The sequence below is a fragment of the Theropithecus gelada genome, chromosome 4 (assembly GCF_003255815.1).
Source record: "Theropithecus gelada isolate Dixy chromosome 4, Tgel_1.0, whole genome shotgun sequence".
Classification (NCBI taxonomy): Eukaryota; Metazoa; Chordata; class Mammalia; order Primates; family Cercopithecidae; genus Theropithecus; species Theropithecus gelada.
The window spans coordinates 54,596,498-54,620,069 of NC_037671.1; the positions used below are offsets into that span (position 1 = coordinate 54,596,498).

At 42.9% G+C, this 23,572-nt stretch overlaps 1 protein-coding gene across 1 annotated transcript in view; it reads left to right on the top strand.

The window, feature by feature from the left end:
- PAQR8 (progestin and adipoQ receptor family member 8) overlaps window positions 1-9,763 on the top strand; it is a 43,516-nt gene extending 33,753 nt beyond the window's left edge. Inside the window, exon 2 of the mRNA XM_025383742.1 lies at window positions 5,174-9,763. Within this exon, the coding sequence (XP_025239527.1) occupies window positions 5,226-6,290 (1,065 nt within the window). The 5' untranslated portion in view covers window positions 5,174-5,225 and the 3' untranslated portion in view covers window positions 6,291-9,763. The remainder of the gene's footprint in view (window positions 1-5,173) is intronic.
- Window positions 9,764-23,572: the final 13,809 nt, after the last annotated feature.

Here is a 23,572-nt window from a genome sequence, read left to right on the forward strand (position 1 = left end):
TGAGGCCTAAGAGGGAGGGGGGCAGACCCCACTTCACAGTGGCTTCTGAAGTTAATGAGGATAAAAGAATTATAACTCATGGTACCGTTTTTGTAGCTGTGTTAGCTGCTCTCAAAGGGAGAATTTCATGGCAGGGGAAGAGGTGGTTGCTAAGGAAATGACAAAGAGAGGGAAAAAAGAAAAACAACCCAAACCCTCTTTCTGACCACAAGTTTAGAATTTTTCTTTCCTTTTTTTTTTTTTTTTTTTTTTTGAGGCAGAGTTTCGCTTTTGTTGCCCAGGCTGGCGTGCAATGGCGTGATCTTGGCTCACTGCAACCTCCACCTCCTGGGTTCAAGTGATTCTCCTGAGTAGTTGGGATTACAGGAGCCTGCCAACACACCCAGCTAATTTTTTGTATTTTTAGCAGAGACAGGGTTTCACTATATTGGCCAGGCTAGTCTCAAACTCCTGACCTCAGGTGATCCGCCCCCCTCGGCCTCCCAAAGTGCTGAGATTACAGGTGTGAGCCACCGCGCCTGACAGAATTTTTCACGACCTTGCACTACCAAAGGGAAATTTAAGTCCTTTGTTGCTGTTCTTGTTTTTGAGACGAAGTCTCACTTTGTCACCCAGGCTGCAGTGCAGTGGCACGATCTCGGCTCACTGCAACCTCCTCCTCCTCGGTTCAAGTGATTCTCCTGCCTCAGCCTTCCTAGTAGCTAGGATTACACGCACCGGCCACCATGCCCAGCTAATTTTTGTATTTTTAGTAGAGATGGCGTTTCAACATGTTCGTCAGGCTCGTCCTGAACTCCTGACCTCAAGCAGTCCACACGCCTCAGCCTCCCAAAGGGCTGGGATTACAGGCGTGAGCCACTGCCCTTGGCTGGGAAATTTAAGTCCTTTTTACCCTCAGATGACAGATCTCTGTGACCCTCTCAATTCCTGAGAGAGGTAAGGAATCATATTCTGAGTTAGAGGCCACGGTGGTTGTATACCTGGACTCTCAAGATTCCTTTGTGGGTATTGGGTTACACACTCCAGGGGGTGGAGCTGTTAAGAAGACCCTGAGATCTCGGTGGCTGCATTTTAAATATCTCATTTGTAAGGGAAATGATGATTCTGCCAATTTATTTCCCTTTGTACACATTTTCTTTTGAAGTTAAAGTTAATATCCTTTTGGACTTGTACCTCTCTGCTTCTTAGTTCTATAAATCTCTTCCTAGTTTTATTTTCTGTAAGAGTGAAGTAGAAATAATTTCCAGAAAAGAACTTGTCAACATCAAGTCATGAGGGAGGCTGGTGATATGAGAACTAGAAGGAACTGTCAGAGCTCTGCCGTCATGGTCTTCTGCAGACCAACAATGAGGCAGTATCCTGTTCTGTCCTTTCTCCCTCAGAACAGACAGATATGCCAGTTAGTTCTCAGATCTGAATTGTGCTCTCTTCCAATTACTAAACTACTAAAACCCTAAGTTTTAGTCTTTAGAAATTCAGTTGTCAGTTTATAAGAACCTGCTATGTGATGGATATGCTATTTTAAGGATATGAAAATAAGTAGGAATTGTGTGGTTATATATTATTTAACTCTGGATGCAGGAATCGTCTGATTGGTTTGGGTTCCCAAAGATGAGAGATATAGCCTTGATTTTAGACAGCATGCAGACAGGGCCACTGGGAGCATCTTTGGGGATTCCTTCTTCTACAGCTTTATAACCCCAGTGACTCACCTTGATTTCTCCCAGCCATAAAATCAGACTGGTGATTTCATCTGGTTTGCTCTGTACTTCACAAGAGGGTAGTAGAAGATTATATCTAAACAATAGAGCACTTTAATTCCCCAGAACTCCAACAAGCCCAGCACCTCCAGATTATATGTTGCTAACAGCAACAGGACAACTTGAGAAGTTATCCCACGTCCCGGGCCCATTCCTGTAGTTCGTCCACCAAGGTCAGTTGGAGAAACCTCCATCCAGAACTGAACTCTCAGGCACTCGGATCCCTCTGCTGGCTGATAGCAGAAGCACTGCTTAGCTTTTTCTTTTCTTTTTGTTTTTAAATGAATTCAGGTATTCTAATTAGCATTTTCTTTCTCTCTCCCACACTCCCTCTTTCTGTGTTTCTCTTTCTGGCCGACTCTGTAATCCTTAATACATTTCTCTTGGTGTCTTTAATTCCTACACTGAGCATGAGTTCATAGCCCATTCCTGGTAGAAGACCACTGTCTGATGGGTGCTGGCTAAATGAATGCCTCAATACAGGGTTATAGGGGCTACCATAGAAATAGGTTCAAGGTATGGAGGGGACATTAGGCCCTGACCTCATGAATGATTCCTGCATCTCATATCAGTGATGGTCATAATAATGGCAAGTACTTATGCAGAGTTGGAACCAAGCACTTTGTTAAACACTTTACAAGCATTATGTCATATAGTTCTTTTACAGCCCTGTAAGGTAGCTTCTCTGTTGTTTACTCCACAGATAACAAAGCTCAGGCTGGATTCATGCAGCTTGTTGATGGTGGGGCTCAGGATGTGCGCTCAGGTCTCTCTGGCACCAATGTCATAACTGCAAACTACAGTGACCTCAGATGCTCCAGGCTTTCCAAGCCTGTATCTTGGCAGTTCTTTGACCTTGCTCTCTGCCTACAAGTCTCTTCCGCCTTTATCTTTTCTCAGGAATTCTGATTTTTCTTCAAGATTCAGTTCAGGGTCACTTCGAGAGGGCTATACCCCCATCCTTTCCCTGTTTTGGCTGTTTGCTGAGACCCCTGTGAACCAGTACTTGTCTCTAATGGAGCACTTATTGCACATTTTTGTGTTGATTCCCCTACATGTCTGTTTCCCCAGTAAACTTTGATCTCTTTGAAGGCAGGAAGTGTATCTTACCAGTCTTTGTATCCCTAGTACCTAGTACAGAGCCCAGCTCATGGCAATAAAAATGACAGCAATACTTCACATTTACTACGTACTTATCTTGGGCTGGGCAGAGTGCTAAGCACTTCATTTTTTAGACCCTCTCATCTAACTATCATACAACCCATATAATATATAGAATTATGAAGAAACTGAGGCTGACAGAATTCTATAACTTGCCCAAGGTCACCCCAGTAAGTGGCAAAACTGGAGCTTGACTCCAGGTCTCCCTGAACTTCTTTACATTTTATTAATTTTCATGCCCTACACTTTTTTTACCTGATTAGGTATTTTTTCTTTTTCAATATTGATTGAGATGTATGGTAGGAATTACATTTTCTTTGCTAAAATTAGTAAGCACCTTGAACAGTACTTGCTGTATGTGCTCCAGTTGAGGGTCTTTGAAAGAAGGGGTGCATTTAGATAAATCAGATATTGAATTTTTCTGAAGAAAAAAGCTTGGGAAACATAATTACATAAGGTAACTAGAAATGCTTAAAATCTATTTCTTTACCTAGCAACTTCACATGAAATTTTGCAACAGTTTTATGAAATATTTTATGAAATAATTGCTGTATTCGTCTGTCACCGAGAAATACAAGTGTAAGTTAAGCATTTCTGAAGCCTGAAATCACCGAGTACAGTTTTAATTACCTAAGAGAGGCAAATCTAAAACTACTTGCTTTTCAGAGCATAATTTTAAAAAATGAACAACAGTCTTTGCAATTAGATTTTATGTTAAATTTAGGTCACATGTTAATTTTAACTGTTAGGATATCCTAGAATGTGCATTGTTCTTTACCAACCTAACTGATAAGTCAATTTGCCTGTCTTAAATATGAGGCTTAGTCAGTTGCTCACCTCATATTTTCAAAGTACCAGTGAAATCAGCGGATAGTTTAAGATTAGGTAGGTGCTAAAGAAATACAGTCTATCATTAGCGATATCAAGATTTGTAATTCTTATATTTCAATACGATATTTCATGCTATTAAAGCCTATTACATTTTAATATTGAGAAAATCCCATCCTTTAAAGGCTACCTTACTTATAGATATAATTAAATCTTGATAATCATTAAGTCATTGATATCACTAAATTATGTTAGGGTAGCTAACATTTCCATTTTACAAGATGTAACTTTGCCTCACACTAAGTGTAGTAAACATAGAATATTGGGACAGGCCAGGCATGGTGGCTTACATCTGTAATTCCAGCACTTTTAGAGGCTAAGGCGGGCAGATAATTTGAGGTGAGAAGTTCGAGACCAGCCTGGCCAACATGGTGAAACCCCGTCTCTACTAAAAATACAAAAATTAGCTGGGCATGGTGGTGCACGCCTGTAATACCAGCTACTTGGGAGGCTGAGGCAGGAGAATTGCTTGAACCCGGGAGACGGAAGTTGCAGTGAACCACGATTGCGCCACTGCATTCCAGCTGGGCGACAGAGCGAGATTCTGTTTCAAAAAAAAAAAAAAAAAAAAGCTTTGGGAGGCCAAGGTGGGCAGATCACCTGAGGTCGGGAGTTTGAGACCAGCCTGACCAACATAGAGAAACCCCATCTCTACTAAAAATACAAAATTAGCAAGCGTGGTGGCACATGCCTGTAATCCCAGCTACTTGGGAGGCTGAGGCAGGAGAATCGCTTGAACTCGGAAGGCGGAGGTTGTGGTGAGCCGAGATGGCGCCATTGCATTCCAGCCTGGGCAACAAGAGTGAAACTCCGTCTCAACAACAACAACAACAACAACAACAAAATATATATATATATATAGGGACAGTAAGAGATCTTGGTCCAACTCCATTATTCTACAGATGAAGAAAAGGAGGCTCAAAGAAACTGTCTGCAGCTCCTTGCTTCCTCTACTGTACCAGAAAGCCACGTTCCATTAAAATAACCACAGATCCTAGCCGGCCTGGTGGCTCACGCCTGTACTAACACTTGGGGAGGCTGAGGAGGGAGGACTGCTTGAGCCCAGGAGTTTGGACCCAGTCCAAACGCTGTACATAGCGACACCCCCGTCTCTACAACAACAGCAGCAACAAAAAATTATCCGGGCGTGTTGGCGAGCATCTGTGGTCCTAGCTACTCTGGAGGATTACCTGAGCCCAGGAATTAGAGGTTGCAGTGAGCTGTGATCGTGTCACTGCACTCTAGCCTGGGCGACAGAATGAGATCCCGTCTCAAAAGAAAAGAAAATAGCCATAGTACCTTGTCTATCTTAGCTGCATTCGTGTCTCACTGCCGTTTTGCCAATTTTCCTTTCTTTTCTGCAGGTTGCATCCCCTGTCCTGAGTGCGTGGCACGGAGCGCAAGCGGGCCGCGGCCATGACGACCGCCATCTTGGAGCGCCTGAGCACCCTGTCGGTCAGCGGGCAGCAGCTGCGCCGCCTGCCCAAGATCCTGGAGGATGGGCTTCCCAAGATGCCTTGCACTGTCCCGGAAACAGATGTGCCCCAGCTCTTCCGGGAGCCTTACATCCGCACTGGCTACCGCCCCACGGGTCACGAGTGGCGCTACTACTTCTTCAGCCTCTTTCAGAAACACAATGAGGTGGTCAACGTCTGGACCCATTTACTGGCAGCCCTGGCGGTCCTCTTGCGATTCTGGGCCTTTGCCGAGGCTGAGGCCTTGCCATGGGCGTCTACTCACTCCCTGCCCCTGCTCCTTTTCATCCTGTCGTCAATCACTTACCTCACCTGCAGCCTTCTGGCCCACCTACTGCAGTCCAAGTCAGAGCTCTCCCACTACACCTTCTACTTTGTGGACTATGTTGGCGTGAGCGTTTACCAGTATGGCAGCGCTTTGGCTCATTTCTTCTACAGCTCTGACCAGGCCTGGTATGAGCGGTTCTGGCTTTTCTTCTTGCCAGCAGCTGCCTTCTGTGGCTGGTTATCTTGTGCTGGCTGTTGCTATGCCAAGTATCGTTACCGGAGGCCTTACCCAGTCATGAGGAAGATCTGTCAAGTGGTGCCGGCAGGGCTGGCCTTCATCCTAGACATCAGCCCTGTGGCACACCGTGTGGCGCTCTGCCACCTGGCTGGCTGCCAGGAGCAAGCAGCCTGGTACCACACCCTCCAGATCCTCTTCTTCCTGGTTAGCGCTTATTTCTTCTCCTGCCCGGTGCCTGAGAAGTACTTCCCGGGTTCCTGTGACATCGTAGGCCATGGGCATCAGATCTTCCATGCATTTCTGTCCATCTGCACGCTCTCTCAGCTGGAGGCCATCCTCCTGGACTACCAGGGGCGGCAGGAGATCTTCCTGCAGCGCCATGGACCCCTGTCTGTCCACATGGCCTGCCTCTCCTTCTTCTTTCTGGCTGCCTGCAGTGCTGCCACCGCAGCCCTTCTGAGGCACAAAGTCAAGGCCAGACTGACCAAGAAAGATTCCTGAGGCTGGCAAGTGGGGCAATGTGTGGAGGAAGCCCCTCATAATCTGGAGAAAACTTGATACAATAGAAGTTGACTTTGAAAGGATTGGCTTTTAAATTAATACATATATCCAAGGATATGTTACAGCTGCAGTGTTTGAAAGCCAAAAGATTTAAGAGTTTTGTTGTTGTTAATGAAAGGAATACTCCTTTTCCTTTTGGATCATAGCTTAACAAGGCACAGGAAGGGAAGGGATCTCTCATAAGATTCATGAGACATTGAAATAAGGAGAATCGTCTTCATGCCTGAAAATTTAGCAAAATTCTGACTATGGCCTCCAGGGGCAATTCCTAAAAGCTGAATGGATAATAAAATCGGACTGGAAAGTAAGTAGGTGGCTGGTCCTCACCCTGTTGGAATGGCTATCCTACTATGCTGTTCTTTGGTAATGGAATAAATTGACCCAAGGACCCAATTTCATTTGGATTTCAAATTGTCCAGAGTGGAAAAGCCTTCAAGATGACATAATGAATTACTCAGTTCATCTGATTTCTGGTCTCTCCTTTCTCGACAACTATAATACTAACCCTTTTCTCAGGATAACTGTCTAACTGGCAGTTTTCTCTGAAGTGCTGTTCACTCCCATCCCTACCTTGCATGGTGATATAAAGGACTAGGAAGCAGTCATACTTCCAGGAAATGCTTGGATTCATGTGGACATTCAGAAAGCTTATTCTCATATAGTTCTAATATAAACAGTACTAGAAATTACAGTGCCAAGAGCCACCAGGAGGCCCAGCCAATAAGCGTAGATACCACATGGTGTCATGGGACCCGTTCTATTTTACACCGGTGGACAACAGGATTACTTGAGAGTTATCAGGGCTGCCTAACAGACCAGGAGATCTGGGAGTTGCACCAGGGAATCTCCATATTTGACCAGCATGTTTTAAAAGCTCTTGATAGGATTAGTTGGTTCTAAGGATCCCTCTAGGGACCTCATTATTTCAAGAGGAACCCAAGGTCCAGTCTCCTACATAGATGCTGTCCCACAAAGGACCCACATAACTAACCCAGTTCAGGGTTCTCAGGCAGGCAGTTCTGCGTCAGCTTAGAGCAGAGCCCTTAAAATACTCAAGTACTGGGATAGGCAAGCATGTGTGTTTACTGTGGGTTTGTCTTTGGGTGAGAACATGTGAACCAGGCACCCTGGTTTGTTTGGAGCATTGCTGCCCAGAAGCTTCTATGGGATAGGTGGTGCTTGGGATTGATGTGTTCTGGCCCTGCAGCCCTCCCTGAGGATTGACTTCTGCACTAATCCAGTGAAGGAGGCTGTGTCAAAAGAAGGGCTCAGAAGCCCTCTTTTCAGAGGCAATGATTTCTGTCAGTATGAGGTCCCTTATTTACTAAAAAGGGACATGATAACTCCAGTTTGATGAACCTCCTCTGAGTTTCCTTTGTTGTCTTCAAATCTTTTGTTTTCTTCCTTTCTCTGAGATTTGTGGGTTTTGTGCCTTATAAATGGAAATGTATGAACACTTATATGCCCATGTAGAATTTTCTGTTTTGGGTTATTGGGATAAGAAAAAATATATACTGCTCTTCAACTAGTGAATGAAGGAAACTTCAGAAAGCTAGAATTGCTTATCAATCAAAAGACTTTCTCAACCTGTATTTCGGCCACAAACAAAAAAAGATATTCAACTGAAGCTTTCCAATAATCTTTATATCAAGAAAGCATGCTTCTTGTCAGCTACGTTGTTTTCTTAGATGGATTTCTCCTGTTAATCCTCAAATATCTGAACTTCTGTGTTACCCAAGTGTCTTATACAAGCTTCTGGTGTCTAGGACAAATTTATGGCAAATAAAATTAGCAAAACTGAACTGGGTTGAACTGAACAAGAGGATGGGGGAATTGTGCAAATACGTTGTTAGTAGAGGGTCAATTTAAAATAGGGACTAGAAATTGTTTGAAGTTTTCTTTATTACAGATTCAAAGACTGTATTATTTTGAAAGTTGGGAGGAGAAGGGAGGGAAGAGAGCAGAAGGGAAGAGGGTGTAAGTCAAACTCTTTAATATAACTGGTGGTATTGTGGGCAGAGATCTTTAGTTCAAATCCACATATTTTTAAAAAGAGAGAACCGGAGGTAGAGCAGTGATCAGATGGGTGCACAGACCAGTGCCAATCTGAACATTGTTAATGGCCTGTGACATGAAGAGCACAGGAAGAGGCATTAAGATATTGCCATAAAGTTTTAATTTATACAAGTATTGGCCCCTCAACTGGTTGGAAATTTTTTTTTTAAATCTCTTTTTCTGAGACAGGGTCTTACTCTGTCGCCTAGGCTAGAGTGCAGTGGTGCAATCACGGCTCACTGCAGTCTCGACCTCCCCAGCTCAAGCAATCCTCCCACCTCAGCCTCCTAAGTACCTGGTACTACAGGTGCATGCCACCACACCTGGCTAATTTTTGCATTTTTTATAGAGACAGGGTTTTGCCATGTTGCTTAGGGTGGTCTTGAACTCCTGAACTCAAGTGATCTGCCCACCTCAGCCTCCCAAAGTGTTGGGATTACAGACATTAGCCATCACACCCGCCCTAGAAACAGTTTTTTAATAGGAGATATTTGAGAGGCATTGAGGTAGGAGACTCTATGACATGCCCTCAGAATATCAGAATCTTCTAAGAAATAAACTAGGAAATGCAGATGTTTCTAACTACTCAGACTTTTGAGGAATTACTCCTTTTAAAACATTTTTGTTAAAGTTTAGTGTATCAGTAAGAAAACAGACCTAGTTTAAAAGGAATAATTAACAATTTTATAAAGGAGATGGCTATCTTATTCCACCATAGCCCCTCCAACATATCTACTGGAAATTCTGCTAGTTAACTTTCTCTCTCTCTGTTAATTTAGACTTTCAACCTATGAAAATGTAAATACCTTTGAAAAAACTAAACTATCAGTCATATACATCTCATGAATGAAATGCAGTATAGGGAGAGGAGATGGCAGGACACACTAAACTGGGGACACATTTGTCTGCTTCTCTTTTGCCTAATTCTTCCTGACCTGTATTTACTGATGAGCTAATAATATTTGTAAGACTCTAGGGGTTCATTTCCATTTCAGCGGAAAGTACTTCACTCAATAACAATATTCTCAAGAGTCTTCTACTGGAAGCTAGAAAGAAATAGGAGTTTAAGTCCATAGAATGAAGGTAGTTATTCCTGCCTCTGTTGCCCACCTGTTCACAAAAAGTACCTTTATGCTTGAAAACATTAGGTTCTTTGGTTACTGCACTGTAGTTTCAAATGGATCCTCCAGATGGCATTCATGTCTTAGAAAGGGCACAGCCATTGTCCACAAGGCTTCTGCCTACTAATTCTAGTGGTCTTGTGTTTTTCTTGATTGCTTGGCAAAGTAAAAATGGAGCTATTTTCTGTCTATATAAATCTTCTTATATGAATAACCATTAAAGTGATTTTGTATATGCATTGTTGTAGTGTCAGCAGTTTAAAGCAACAGCCACCTTGTTTCTTTGACAAGGTCTTAACAAGGACTACCTTGAAGAGGCCCCCTCTAAAAGGTTCTGTTTATACAATCATTGCCAGGAAAAGGAGGTCAGGACACTTTACCTCCACCAAGAAGCAGGAAAGTATAAAAACTTTAAAAAAAACTCTATATCCCATCCCCCATACACATATACACACACACCCTAATACCTACTCGTGAGTAGAACAAATTGCTTCCCCACAAAATGCTATGAAGTTGATTTCTCTGAAGATTTCAGTGTAATTAAATAAATACTCCTAGTTTCATAGATAATAGTGTAAAAGATTTCAAAATTTTTAAGTCATTGGCTACAATTTTATAAATGTAAAAATGATGAATTATACTATGATTCAACTATAGCAGGTACTACAATGTATGAGTTGTGAAATGTGGCATTAACTAATTTTGTAGCCTTCACAGATTGAAAGAGCTGTGTAAAAGGTGATTCTCTAAGCAACTGCAGCTTCAGGCTATAGTAACATCACAATCACAAAGAAAACAGCATTTCTATGGCTGGAGGCTCCACTGGTTGAATTATGGTTGTCAATCTTGCCCAAACCCTTTTTTGTCACCAGCAGGGGCCCTAGGCAGTTTGAAAATGCTTCCGTTGTTACTGTTACTAGTTTAACCACTCTTCAGTTATTAATTTAGCAAGAATTTATTGAGCACCTATTGGTGAAAGGTACCACATTGGCTCTGGAGACACCACAGTGTGGAAAAGACACCCTGTGGGCAGAGAGTCTGCTGTCTGCTAAATGATTGCTGGCATCTTTTCCTTGGGCCATGAGGGTCCCTCTCTCCAGATCATGGTTCCAATCACAGCCTGAGGGCCAAGAAGCTGGGACCTGGTTTGGGCCAGAACCTCTTCATAAGGATTAAGCTCTCTCTCCCCTTTACCTCCAGAGGTTGGAAACCTCTTCCCCTGTAGCAAGACAGTCACCTTATAGCTGCCTCTACTTCCCGTTACTCCTGCCACTTCTCCAACCCTTCTCACTGCCCTCTACTTGTTTTAACTCAGTCCTGGGGATCCTTGACACATCCAGACAGAGAGAGGAGCCCTAAATTTCCACAAGCAGTAGAGACTTCCCAGGTACATAGTCCCATCCTTCAAGGAAGGGGATGTGTGGTTCCAACCTGAGTACAGGTTCCTGACTTGGTAAGTTGAAAGCAGCATGCTGCACTCTGGCTACCTCCTTTAAAAAGTAACAACCATATCCTTTGTGGAATTATTATAGAAGTAATTTAATATGGAAGGAAAATCATTGCATTAAAAAGATAATTCATTTAAATATTAACTTTGGGAGCATATCTATCTATGGTAAGGGCTTTTGTTACATAACAGGATTCTCACTGGAAAAGGTATTCACTATATTTTAAGATTGCAGGAGGTCCAGACCATATGGAAGGCTACAGAATAACAGCTCAAATTTTATTATGATTTCTAAAATATTTCCACATCTATATGAGCTTCTAAACTACGAGGTAAGTAAGGCCAAACAGGTCTCCATTGAACTAGGAAACACTAGAAAGGTAGAGTGGCTGGTTTGAAGCCACACAACTAGTTATAACGTTTAAACTCATTTTTCCTTCAGATAAATTCACGGTCCAGCCAATCAGAAACATCAGCACCAAATACTTGCAGAGCTTTTTACAGCAAATGAAGCACTTTTATGCATTATGTACACTTTGACATAATCTTTTAACTTTTGATCCTAATATCTCATGCATAGCCAGGGTTGCATCATTTCTTTTTGAGTTAAAGCGATTTCACTCCACTCACATCCTTGGATGCAAAATAAAGCATTCATTGCATCACAGAGGCTTCTCAGAACCCCAAAGTTCATTGTCCATGGACCCTTGGTGGCTGGATTATGAAGTCAAGTCCTACTCTCCATTCAGTTTCCTGAAAATATGTTTGGATCCTTGGATGAGAAAGTCCTGCCAAATCTCAAATCCTCCCTTTTATCTTTTGATGGGATTGTCAGTTCTTTAAACAGTCAGCTTTCCCAGGGATTTTGACAAGAGATATGAACTTGAACATGGGATTTTAAAAATGTTTCTCTGCTAATAGGAACACTTTTACACTGTTGGTGGGATTGTAAACGAGTTCAACCATTATGGAAAACAGTATGGCGATTCCTCAAGGATCTAGAACTAGATGTACCATATGACCCAGCCATCCCATTACTGGGGATATACCCAAAGGATTATAAATTATGCTGCTATAAAGACACATGCACACGTATGTTTATTGCAGCACTATTCACAATAGCAAAGACTTGGAATCAACCCAAATGTCCATCAGTGACAGATTGGATTAAGAAAATGTGGCACATATACACCATGGAATACTATGCAGCCATAAAAAAGGATGAGTTTGCGTCCTTTGTAGGGACATGGATGCAGCTGGAAACCATCATTCTTAGCAAACTATCACAAGAACAGAAAACCAAACACTGCATGTTCTCACTCATAGGTGGGAACTGAACAATGAGATCACTTGGACTCAGGAAGGGGAACATCACACACCGGGGCCTATCATGGGGAGGGGGGAGGGGGGAGGGATTGCATTGGGAGTTATACCTGATGTAAATGACGAGTTGATGGGTGCAGCAGACCAACATGGCACAAGTATACATATGTAACAAACCTGCACGTTATGCACATGTACCCTACAACTTAAAGTATAATAATAATAAATAAATTTAAAAAATAAAAAATAAAAAAAATAAAAATGTTTCTCTGCCATATGAAAGAGTTTTGCAGACTTAATAGAAAGCACAAAAAAAATTGTTAATTATTTCTTTTTTTTTTTTTTTTTTTTTTGAGACGGAGTCTGGCTCTGTCGCCCAGGCTGGAGTGCTGTGGCCTGATCTCAGCTCACTGCAAGCTCCGCCTCCCGGGTTTACGCCATTCTCCTGCCTCAGCCTCCGGAGTAGCTGGGACTACAGGAGCCCGCCACCTCGCCCGGCTAGTTTTTTGTATTTTTTAGTAGAGACGGGGTTTCACCGTGTTAGCCAGGATGGTCTCGATCTCCCGACCTCGTGATCCGCCCGTCTCGGCCTCCCAAAGTGCTGGGATTACAAGCTTGAGCCACCGCGCCCGGCCGTTAATTATTTCTTAAAGCAATATATGCTTGCTTATTAAAGAAACTAGAAAAGTAGGAAGAAAAGATAATCCTCGGACCCATCAGTAAACTAAAATCCCTGTTAGGGAAAAATAAGACTTATGTCAAAATATTGTCAATGGTAAAAGGTATAGCAGTGTCATGCAAAGATTCCTGAACAAAACAGATACTGTAAACTAGAATTTTTTTTTTTTTTTTTTTTTTTTTTTTTTTGAGAGGGTGTCTTGCTCTGTAGCCCAGGCTGGAGTGCAGTGGCGCAATCTTGGCTCACTGCAAGCTCCGTCTCCCAGGTTCACGCCATTCTCCTGCCTCTGCCTCCCGAGTAGCTGGGACTACAGGTGCCCGCCACCACGCCCAGCTGATTTTTTGTATTTTTAGTAGAGACGGGGTTTCACCATGTTAGCTAGGATGGTCTCGATATCCTGACCTCGTGATTCGCCCGCCGCAGCCTCCCAAAGTGCTGGGAATACAGGCGTGAGCCACCGCGCCCGGCCGTAAACTAGAAATTTTAAGCAGCCTAGTTAGTACTTTATTCTCTAAGTTACAAAATCAACCGTCTGGCTCAGTTTACAGGAGTACCGAGACAGTGACATTACACTCCCTTCTGACATTACATTATATAGGTAATTTGATGTTGTTGTGGCTGATACTGTCTCATTAATCCAAGCCAATGATACATTATCTCTCATGTTGAAAGAATTGTGTGAAATGTTTCTCCTGAATCAAGCTCTCAGAGAGGACTGTGCTAGAAATACCTTCACTGGAGGTAAGGACTGGCCTGTTGAACCAGTGAGTATTCATTGACAGCCCTTCCACAGTGAGCACTACTAGGTATCAGCCTCTGTTCTAGGCACCCGGGATACAGGAATGAACAAAACACTAATTCCTGCCCTTATGGAGAAACAGTGAACCAAATCAATAAATTATATATTAGAAGGTGATGGTGCCAAGGAGAAACAGAGAGCAAGGAAGAGAGACAGACTGGAGGAGTGGGTAAGTGCGCCATTTTAAACAGGATCGGGGAAGAATACCAAGAAAGGTGATGGAGCCAGCTCTGTTTCTCACCCAGGCAAAGGGAAGAAGTACAAGGGCTCTGAGCCCAGGGCATGCCAGGAATGGCCAGGAGGCCATTGTGAACAGAGAAGGAGAGTACAGCAGAGGAAGAGAACAGGTTGTAGAGGTCTTGTGAAGACTTTTGCTTTTACTGTGACTTTGGGAATGGGGTATGTGGGGAAGAATTCTGTCCAAGGAAATTCAGGGTAGCTATCTATCTATATGTATTAGTTACTAATTGCACATTACTTTGCCTTTAGAAAACAGAAAATAGAAAATTCTATTTCCTGCAATATGCACAAAACCAGATTGGCATCAAGTTATTCCATGTGTAGGCCTGCCCCAGCAAACTGTTCCTGTGGCCACACTCTCATGCTTGCAGAATTCTTCCCAGATTCCTCCCAGAGCCTTTTTAAAGTGCCCAGAATGTTGACCTCTGCTTCCGACATAGTCTTTGAATGTTTTCTCATTCTTTGGACACTAGTTTGTACTCTGGATAATCCTCTGGGCAGAAATGGAATGACATGTCTAGGGCAGAGCCTGTAAATTGGGGATAATAACAGTTTACATTATCTAGTACTCACCACTTGCCAAGAACTGAGCCGAGCTGTTTTCCTAGATTCTTTCATTTAACCCTCATAGTAGCCCTGTGAGGTAGGCACTAATATTGCCTCCATTTTGTAAATGAGGAAACTGAGGCATAAAGTAAATTTGCCCACAACTACTTGGCTCTTAAGTAATGGAATCATCTCACAGACACTCAGGCCTTTGAATCCAGAGTCTATATTCTTAGCCACTAAAATTAAGTGAGTGTAGAAGATTCTTTTGTCTAACTTCTCACATTGTCACTTGTGCGAACCAGACAAAGTTTAAGAGGGAAGTGTAACGTAGATTTCCATCTCCCCACCCCTGATAAATGAAGTAAACCTAAGGATGCAGTTCTCATTTTATTTCTAGACACTTTAGCCAAGCAAAAGTCCTTATACTGTTATTGTTGAATGGTACCAAGGCTGAGATTCCTAAGTGTATTTTGTGCTAGAATACAACATGGAGCTACTCACATTACGAACAGTCTCAGAAGCCCTCTGTAATGACCTGAAGGATCTGAAGGACAGAAACTCACTTTGAGAACCACTGACTTCAAATTATTTTTGCATGCTTCTCTAATGTTTATAAAATGACTCTAGTGAATACTTTCTCATCTTTAGGACCTTTTAATGTATCTTATTCCTCATTAAAATAAATTTAAGCATGATTCCAGGCTAAACCAATTTCTTAAAGACAACAATGGCAACATGCAAAATATCTCCATCTAGTGTTTTTTCTTTTCTAAACAAGGACAAATTATCTTAGAATCTGACTGATTTTACTCCAGGAAAAATACCTTTGCACACAGGACCCGGCACAAAATTTGTATTCAGAAAGTGCTAGTGGTAATCACACAGTCATTATTTCTTTTTCTTTTTCTTTTCTTTTTTTTTTTTTTGAGACGGAGTTTTGCTCTTGTTGCCCAGGGTAGAGTCCAACGGCGCAACCTCAGCTCGCCACAACCTCTACCTGCCAGGTTCAGGCAATTCTCCTGCCTCAGCCTCCCGAGTAGCTGGGATTACAGGCATGTGCCACCATGCCCGGCTAATTTTGTATTTTTAGTAGAGACCAGGTTTCTCCATGTTGGTCAGGCTGGTCTCGAACTCCCGACCTCAGGTGATCCACCCACCTCAGCCTCCCAAAGTGGTGGGATTACAGGCATGAGCCACTGCACCCAGCCCACAGTCAGTATTTCTATCACTTCACGCTGAGCAGGGTATTGTGAGTCCTGCACAAATTCATCCACACTCTCCATGGGCTCCCAGACGTCTCACCAGAACAGGAGCTCTATATCCTTGAGAGAGATTTTTCTTCACCCACAACAGAATAAGATGTAGTTCATCTTCCCCCGGGAAATGGGGGATTTCTTGCTTTCCTCCACATTCCTTCCCTGACATTCAGTCTCCATGATCACAGACTCTCCCAGGCATTAGGAAGAACCTTGCATTGGTACACACACATAGCACCCAGACATTCTGGCAGCACCGCCCTTTCTCACTATGGCCCCAAGTGTTCTCAGACTACAGAAGAAACCCTATGGGTCCACGTACTCATTTTTTCTACCTCTTGATTCCCATCTATTATGTGTTTGTGTCCCTTAGATATATTGAAATCCTAAACCCTGCTACCTCAATTAGTGACCTTATTTGGAGACAAGGTAGTTGTACATGTAAGCAGTTAAGATGAGGTCATACTGGACTATCTCTTAATTCATTATGATTGGTGTCCTTATAAGAAGAGGAGAAGACACAGAGGAAAGACAGCCATGTGAAGACACAGAGACACATACAGGGGAGAGCACCATGTGACAATGGAGGCAGAAATGGGAGTTATGTATCTGCAAGCTAAAGAGTGCCAAGGATTGCTGGTAATAAGCAGAAGCTAGGGGATGGAGAGTGTGGGTTAGGGTGTTGGGCAGGCAGAGCGAGAGAATGGCCTTGCCAGCACCCTGATTTCAGACTTCTAGCCTTTGGAACTGTGACAGAAAAAAATTCTGTTTTAAGCCACCCAGCTTGTGGTACTTTGTTATGATGATCCTAGAAAACTTAATACAGCATCCAGGGCCAACCTCAGTTTTTACCTCCCTGTGAAATTGACACAGCTTTTCCTAACGAGGGGCTCTTGGTCTCTCAACTCCTTCCCCCCCATCTATACCCTATTAAAGGGAGAAATGGGATTTGCAGATCTCAGAAGAGATACAGATGGGAAGCTTATCACATGTAGGAATACAATAGAACCTCTGTGGTAGGGAGTTAAGTACAGAGAAAACGTTGTGAACACCCAGTTTCAGTGTGGCTGTGTTTCCCATCTGAGTCTACCCTGTGTAAGCAGGTGCTCCTGGGTTGCACCTTGGCAACTTCCCACCTAGGTCTTTGCCTCTACTCTTGGTACTCACAACCAACTCATCTACCTGCAAGCACCTTCATCTTTGGGTGCAAAGGTTTTATATTCACCGTCTGCCTCGCATTCTAGTGGTGATTTTTAAAAAAATAGTAAACCAAACAAATAGGGAAAAGACCATGGCTCCGCGGAAAGCTGCAGCCGTCTAGCCTCCTCTGTGGCCCACCAGAAAGCCGTTGTGCCCTTTTCATAAACTCTATCTTGAAAAGAGATTAGCTGCCCTCCTACCCTCTAAAAGGATCTGGGGGTGTGTGTGTGTGTATGTGAGAGATGTTTATTCAGAGTTGGTGGGTAGGGGGCGTGCATAAAAAGGAAAGAAAGACTTAAGTCACACAAACCAAACCCTTCTACATGTTGCATTCTCTAAAGTACCCAACATATTTCCCCCCTTTCTCCTTTCTTTTTACCTTAATCTGTCTTTAATTTTCCATGATTTTTCCAATTCCCAGTCACTGACCAAACTGTCCATTTATCATGCTCCCCCAGACAGCGGTAATAGCAGTCAGTGAGCGCTTACTACATGCCAGGCACTACAGTAAGTGCTAACATATATGAACTCAGTTCATGCTCACAACAACCTTGTGAATTGGGAATAACAATTATTATTCGTGTTTGTGGCTATTAAAATGTTAAGAAACTTCTGCAGGGTCACAGAGCTGGTAAGTGATAGGATTTGTACCTCTGCAGTCTGACTCTGCAGTCCATACTTTTTTAAAAATATTTTTTATTATGAAAAACCTTGAACATATACAAAAGTAGATAGAATTGTATGATGAATTCCCATGTAATCACATACACAATTATCAAATCATGGGGAATCTAGTTTCATCTATATCCCTACTCACTTGCTTCTGTCCATATTATTTTGAAGCAAATCCCAGATATAATTTTTTCTACAACACATGCTTTTTATGTATCCTTAAAAGATGAAGAGTCTTTAAACAAGAATATGATATCATTATCATGTCTAAAAAACTGAAGAACAATTCCTTACCATCAAATATCCTGTGTTTGAATTCCCAATGGTCTCATGTCATAATTATTTTAAAGTATTTAGTTTAAATCAGGATCCCAGTAGGACCCACACATTGCAATTGGTTGACTTTTTACTTACATCTCTTTTTAATCTATAGGTTTCCCTTCTACCTCAGTCTTTTTACTCCTTTCCAATTCAGTTGTTGGCAAAACAGAATCATTTGTCCTGAAGAGTTTCCTACAGTCCACACACTTTACCGCTATATCATTCTGCCTTTGGGGTACTATATTGTAGACTTTTCATTCCATAGATTTTAGAGAGGGGAAAACTCAATGGAGTGCTTTCTAGTCTCACTGGAGCTTTCATGAACTACATGAAATTTTAAGTACATGTGAATATGTGCATTTTAGGGAACCATAGTGCAAAACTCTTACAAGATTTTAAAAATGATCCCATGACCCTCAATCAATCAATGATCATTAGCTCTGGTCCTGGCTTTTCATTTTAGAGATGAAAAGCAGGAGACTTGGGTAAGTAAATTGTCCAAACTCACACAAATATTCTTAACAGGACAGGAATGTGGCTCTCAGGACCTAACCTGCTCCACTTTCTGTTTCATGCTGCATATGTGAAAGGGGAAAAGGAAAAGTGGTTTGAGGTGCTCAATAGAAGGTGTCAGTTTCACCACTGTTTCAAAGTTGTCATTTACCTGAATTAATGAATTCACTTCTTGTCCACATTTGGAATCTAAAACTGTAGTCAATATTACTACCACAACATTCTCACACTTCTCTTTCTCCCTATTATTGAGAGTTTTATTATGCCAGAGATGTCTCACAACCAGGATGCCAAGATCAATGATCTGTCTTGAGCTAAATGAGGACTATCTTTCCTAGATGTGAGAGGATTGAGGTGAAGTGTAAGAATACTCAGTTGGGAACCAGTCATTGATTGATAGTTCCTTGATCTCTTTTGGTCTGGAGATTTCTCATTAGTAAAATGAGCTAACTGGATTGTGTCAATTACTTTTCAAGCATTTTGGCTGTGACCACAATATACTCTCACTATGAATGTATACGTATGTATATATCTTGAAAAAACTTTCACTGAATTATTCTTACAAACAAAATGGAATGCATCCGGATAATTTCTATTCTATTCTTTTTTAAAAATAATTCTGGTTGTGGTCACAACCTATTAAGTTGATTGTAAGAACTGCTAAAGAAATCTGCAGCAGTTTGAAAAATACTTTCCCAGGTGACCTCTGAGTCATTCATTCATTAACTGTAGTAGGTCAGTCATTTTACAGCTATTTAATGGGCATCTATGTAGTGCTAAGCACTGTGATGAGAGTTAGGAAAATGGCAATGAAAAAACGAAGACCCTCTTATGACGGTTATATCCTGTGAAGTATGTTTGATCAGCTTTGACAAGGAAAGAGAATTCCAACGGAATCAGCTAAAGTTATTGAATAGGTTGGACTTAAGGGAGGAAAAAGCAGAAATACAGGTTTTTCCAAACCCCAAGCAGGAGCCCACATCAAGACTAAAATAGTCTAGACCCAAATGATGTAATTTTTGTGTCAAATGAAGATCTCCTGTGGATCCTAAATCTAATTACTGGATGTTTCTCCTTTTCCCACACTTTGCAAAGATTGAAGTGGTTGACGGGGCCCTCTTTTTAGATAAACTATTTCAGAGGCCATGGAGTGTTGGAAAAGAATGCTAAAGAGCACTCTGACTGAGGGACACCCCCTGGCCATCTTATCCCCATATTCACGTGCTCACCACACCCACACCCCCAGTACCTGCAAAACCTGCTGGTATGTAATTGGTTGTTTTCTTTTCCAGAAATTTTGCTGTACCATTTTTATCCAGCAGAGGGAAGCAGAACACCAAAATCACTGCAGAAATAGTCCAGGACACACGCACACACAGCCCTTTGGTATTTTTTGTCCTGTGAATTTAGGTACTATAAAAATAAGAATGTCACAGTTTTGAAAACAAATTCTGGGCAAAGCCAGCTATGGGCAAAATGCTGAAAGAGGAGAGGTTTATTTTAGCTGACTACTTATGGCCTATCCCATCAGGATTGCCTGGAAGACATCACCCAGCTCAAAAGGCCCTCTTTCAGGCTTGGCTCCTGGCAGTCTGACCTTTCAATTTTTTTCCATTCCCCAAGTTTTGGAACACCTGCTAAAATCATGCAATATTTCTGTGGTCTTCTGAGTCAGGCTTTATGCAATGGCCTTTCAATCACGGCATTTCCTACTTTAACTGCCAGGAATGGTCAGTTTCTTGTCCTCTTTTATATATTCCACAAACTGGGAAATGGTGGGTACAAACTGAAGTGCAACATATGGTAAGTGGTCATGTAGACTGGAGTGCAGTGGCACGATCTCTGTTCACTGCAACCTCTGCCTCCCCAGTTCAAGCGATTCTCCTGCCTCAGCCTCTTGAGTAGCTGGGACTACAGGCATGTGCCACCACACCCAGCTAATTTTTTTATTTTGAGTAGAGACAGGTTTTCGCCAGGCTGGTCTCAAAATCCTGGCCTCATGTGATCGGCCCACCTCGGCCTCCCAAAATGCTGGGGTTGCAGGCATGAGCCACTGCAGCCGACTGGGATACAAACTCTTAATCATAGCAGACCTTCTGAAGATCCAGGTACCTTTCTGAATCCCTACCTTTCCTCCCACCCCACTTCTTTACAGACTTGTCCCTGTGCCTTTTAACACTGATGCAGTCCTGTCTGACTTCCCCTCCTCAGAGATGATAGCATTTTTAGGAGGCCATAGACCAACAGAAGTTGTTTTCATGCATTTCTGGGGTCCGAAAGTAGTTAAAACAAACCCCTTAGCCATTTAACTGGTGTGCTTTTCTGGAGAGAAAGGCACGAGCAGAGAGCACTCCTCAAATAGAAACAGATGCGATAATGGACAATAGGCTTGGGCATGACTCAGCCTTTCCAGTTCCACACGCTCCTTCCCTACCCAACCCAGGAAGATAGATCCAAGTGCAACCATGCACTTAGTCAACAAGGGCTCTTCAAAGTGTGTCCTAATGCCATGAAATTTACTTTTATTAAGAGAGTGGGTAGGGAGGGATCATGGAACTTGTAACAGTTTAAGGTTATCATGAAGAGTCAGCAAGAATTACAGTAACGCGTGATTCTGGGTAATCAGCACCAATGAGGTGGAGAGAAGTGGGAGAGGTGCCTTATCTTTGAAAGTTTAAACTTGCCGTCTTTTTTTTATTTTTTTCTTTTTTTTTTTTTTTTTTTTTTTTTTTTTTTGTTGAGACGGAGTCTCGCTCTGTCACCCAGGCTGGAGTGCAGTGGCCGGATCTCAGCTCACTGCAAGCTCCACCTCCCGGGTTTACGCCATTCTCCTGCCTCAGCCTCCCGAGTAGCTGGGACTACAGGCGCCCGCCACCTCGCCCGGCTAAGTTTTCGTATTTTTTAGTAGAGACGGGGTTTCACCGTGTCAGCCAGGATGGTCTCGATCTCCTGACCTCGTGATCCGCCCGTCTCGGCCTCCCAAAGTGCTGGGATTACAGGCTTGAGCCACCGCGCCCGGCCCTTTTTTTTATTTTCTTCTTTTTTTGAGATGGAGTTTCACTCTTGTTGCCCAGGCTGGAGTGCAATAGCGCAACCTTGGCTCACTGCAACCTCTGCCTCCTGGGTTCAAGCGATTCTCATGCCTCAGCCTCCCAAGTAGCTGGGATTACAGGCGCCCACCACCACGCCCGGCTAATTTTGTATTTTTAGTAGAGGTGGGGTTTCACTATGTTGTCCAGGCTGGTCTTGAACCCCTGACCTGAAGTTATCCACCCGCCTTGGCCTCCCAAAGTGCTGGGATTACAGGCGTGAGCCACTGCACCCAGCAAACTTGCCATCCAGTGACTGGCATCCATCCTCGGTTGGTGTCTAAGGTATAATACAACAGACAGGTACTTTAAACGTTTTCAGTAACTTCCACAATGCTAACCAATGTTTTAGGGAAAGGATTACATTTCTTTTTTTAAAAATAATTTAAGCAAGTTTTGTAAAAAGCACCAAAGGCAAAAAAACTTCATTGAAGTTTTTTAAAAATGTATTCAACTGCTGCATTAAGGTACTGTACTTACAGAAAAAGAAAAAAAGGTTTAAAAAAGGACAAGAACAGGAAACAGATGCAGTAAGGGGAGAAGAGTTAGAAAAGAAACTCTGTGGGCAGGGTATGGTAAGCAGCCATCAATAACTGCCTCAGGTGCCACTTAATGCATTAATGTCCTGGGCCTCCTGAGCATCATGCAAATTAGTGAAACCCAACAGGGGGATTTGCTCTGACAAGCAGCAATAAAAGTAAAGCTGCTGTCTGTATTGGCAGTAAACTACCTGTGACACTGAGATATGCCTTCTGTGTCTGGCTTATTACTCCATCATGTTCCTACAATGGCTTGTCACAAACACCTGTTACAAAAATCAGATTCCTGGCCTCCACGTCAGACCTAATGAATCCAAATCTCTTGGCACCTGGGTTTGGATTACTTTTTAAGTTCCTCAGCAATGATGGATAGCTTTCTTTTTTCCCCCCTAAAAATGTTTCAGGAATAGGATTACGTTTGAGAAAAAATAATTTAAGCAAGTTTTGTAAAAAGCTATACCTATGATGCTGACAATATTTCACCTCACTTACCTGCTTCTTTCCCAAGACTTAGTCTTTCTCTTTGAAGGAGCTGTGTTTCTCCTAGTGGTTCTGATCTTTTCATTGAAGCTGCAGGTACAAACGATGGATTGAAGTGACCACCCTTCAATCTCCAGTTCTTCAGTCAACAAATATCAAGTACCTATCAGAGTGCACCCTGTCCTGCAGCAGATATTCAAGGCTCTCCCTACAAGAATGAAGAAGGTGTTTAACTGAAGGGATTGGTGGTAGAATAAAGAGAGCTGGGCGCGGTGGCTCACGCCTGTAATCCCAGAATTTTGGGAGGCGAGTTGGGAGGATTGCTTTAGCCCAGGAATTCGAGACCAGCTCGGGCAACATAGTGGGACATCATCTCTAAGGAAAGAAGGAGGGAAGGAGCGAACGAGGGAGGGAGGGAGGAAGGAAGGAAAGGAGGAAACAAGGAAACAGAGAAAGATTTTAAAAAAGAGTTAAAAGGGGAAAAATACAATGTGGCAGTGGGAGAATTAAGGATGAGATGATTGCATTAGTTCATTGACCATCCCTGAGCAACAGAAACACAATCATGAGTAATCCTCGGCCCCTGCCTACAAGAAGCACGAGTCTAGGTTAGTAGCACTGCCAACCGGACCAACCATTTATACTTCTGTGTGAAATGGGGCAGAGCGGGGAGAAAAGAGCGCCTGAGCTCACAGCGTTGGCGGGGCGCAGTGAGGTCCGCCGGGACTTGGTGGAAGGAGAGAAGGAACGTCCCTCTCTGCAATTCATCTAAGGGCCTGCTCGGACCCCGGATCTCACAGCGAGAACTACCGCCTCACTACACTCGCCTTTCCCCGCTCCACCCAACAGCTCTCACGTCTCATTCTCAGGGAGCGGGGCGGGTCGAAGCGGAAGGGGAGGGGCCGACACAACCACGCCCACTAACCGCGCTCCAAGGCC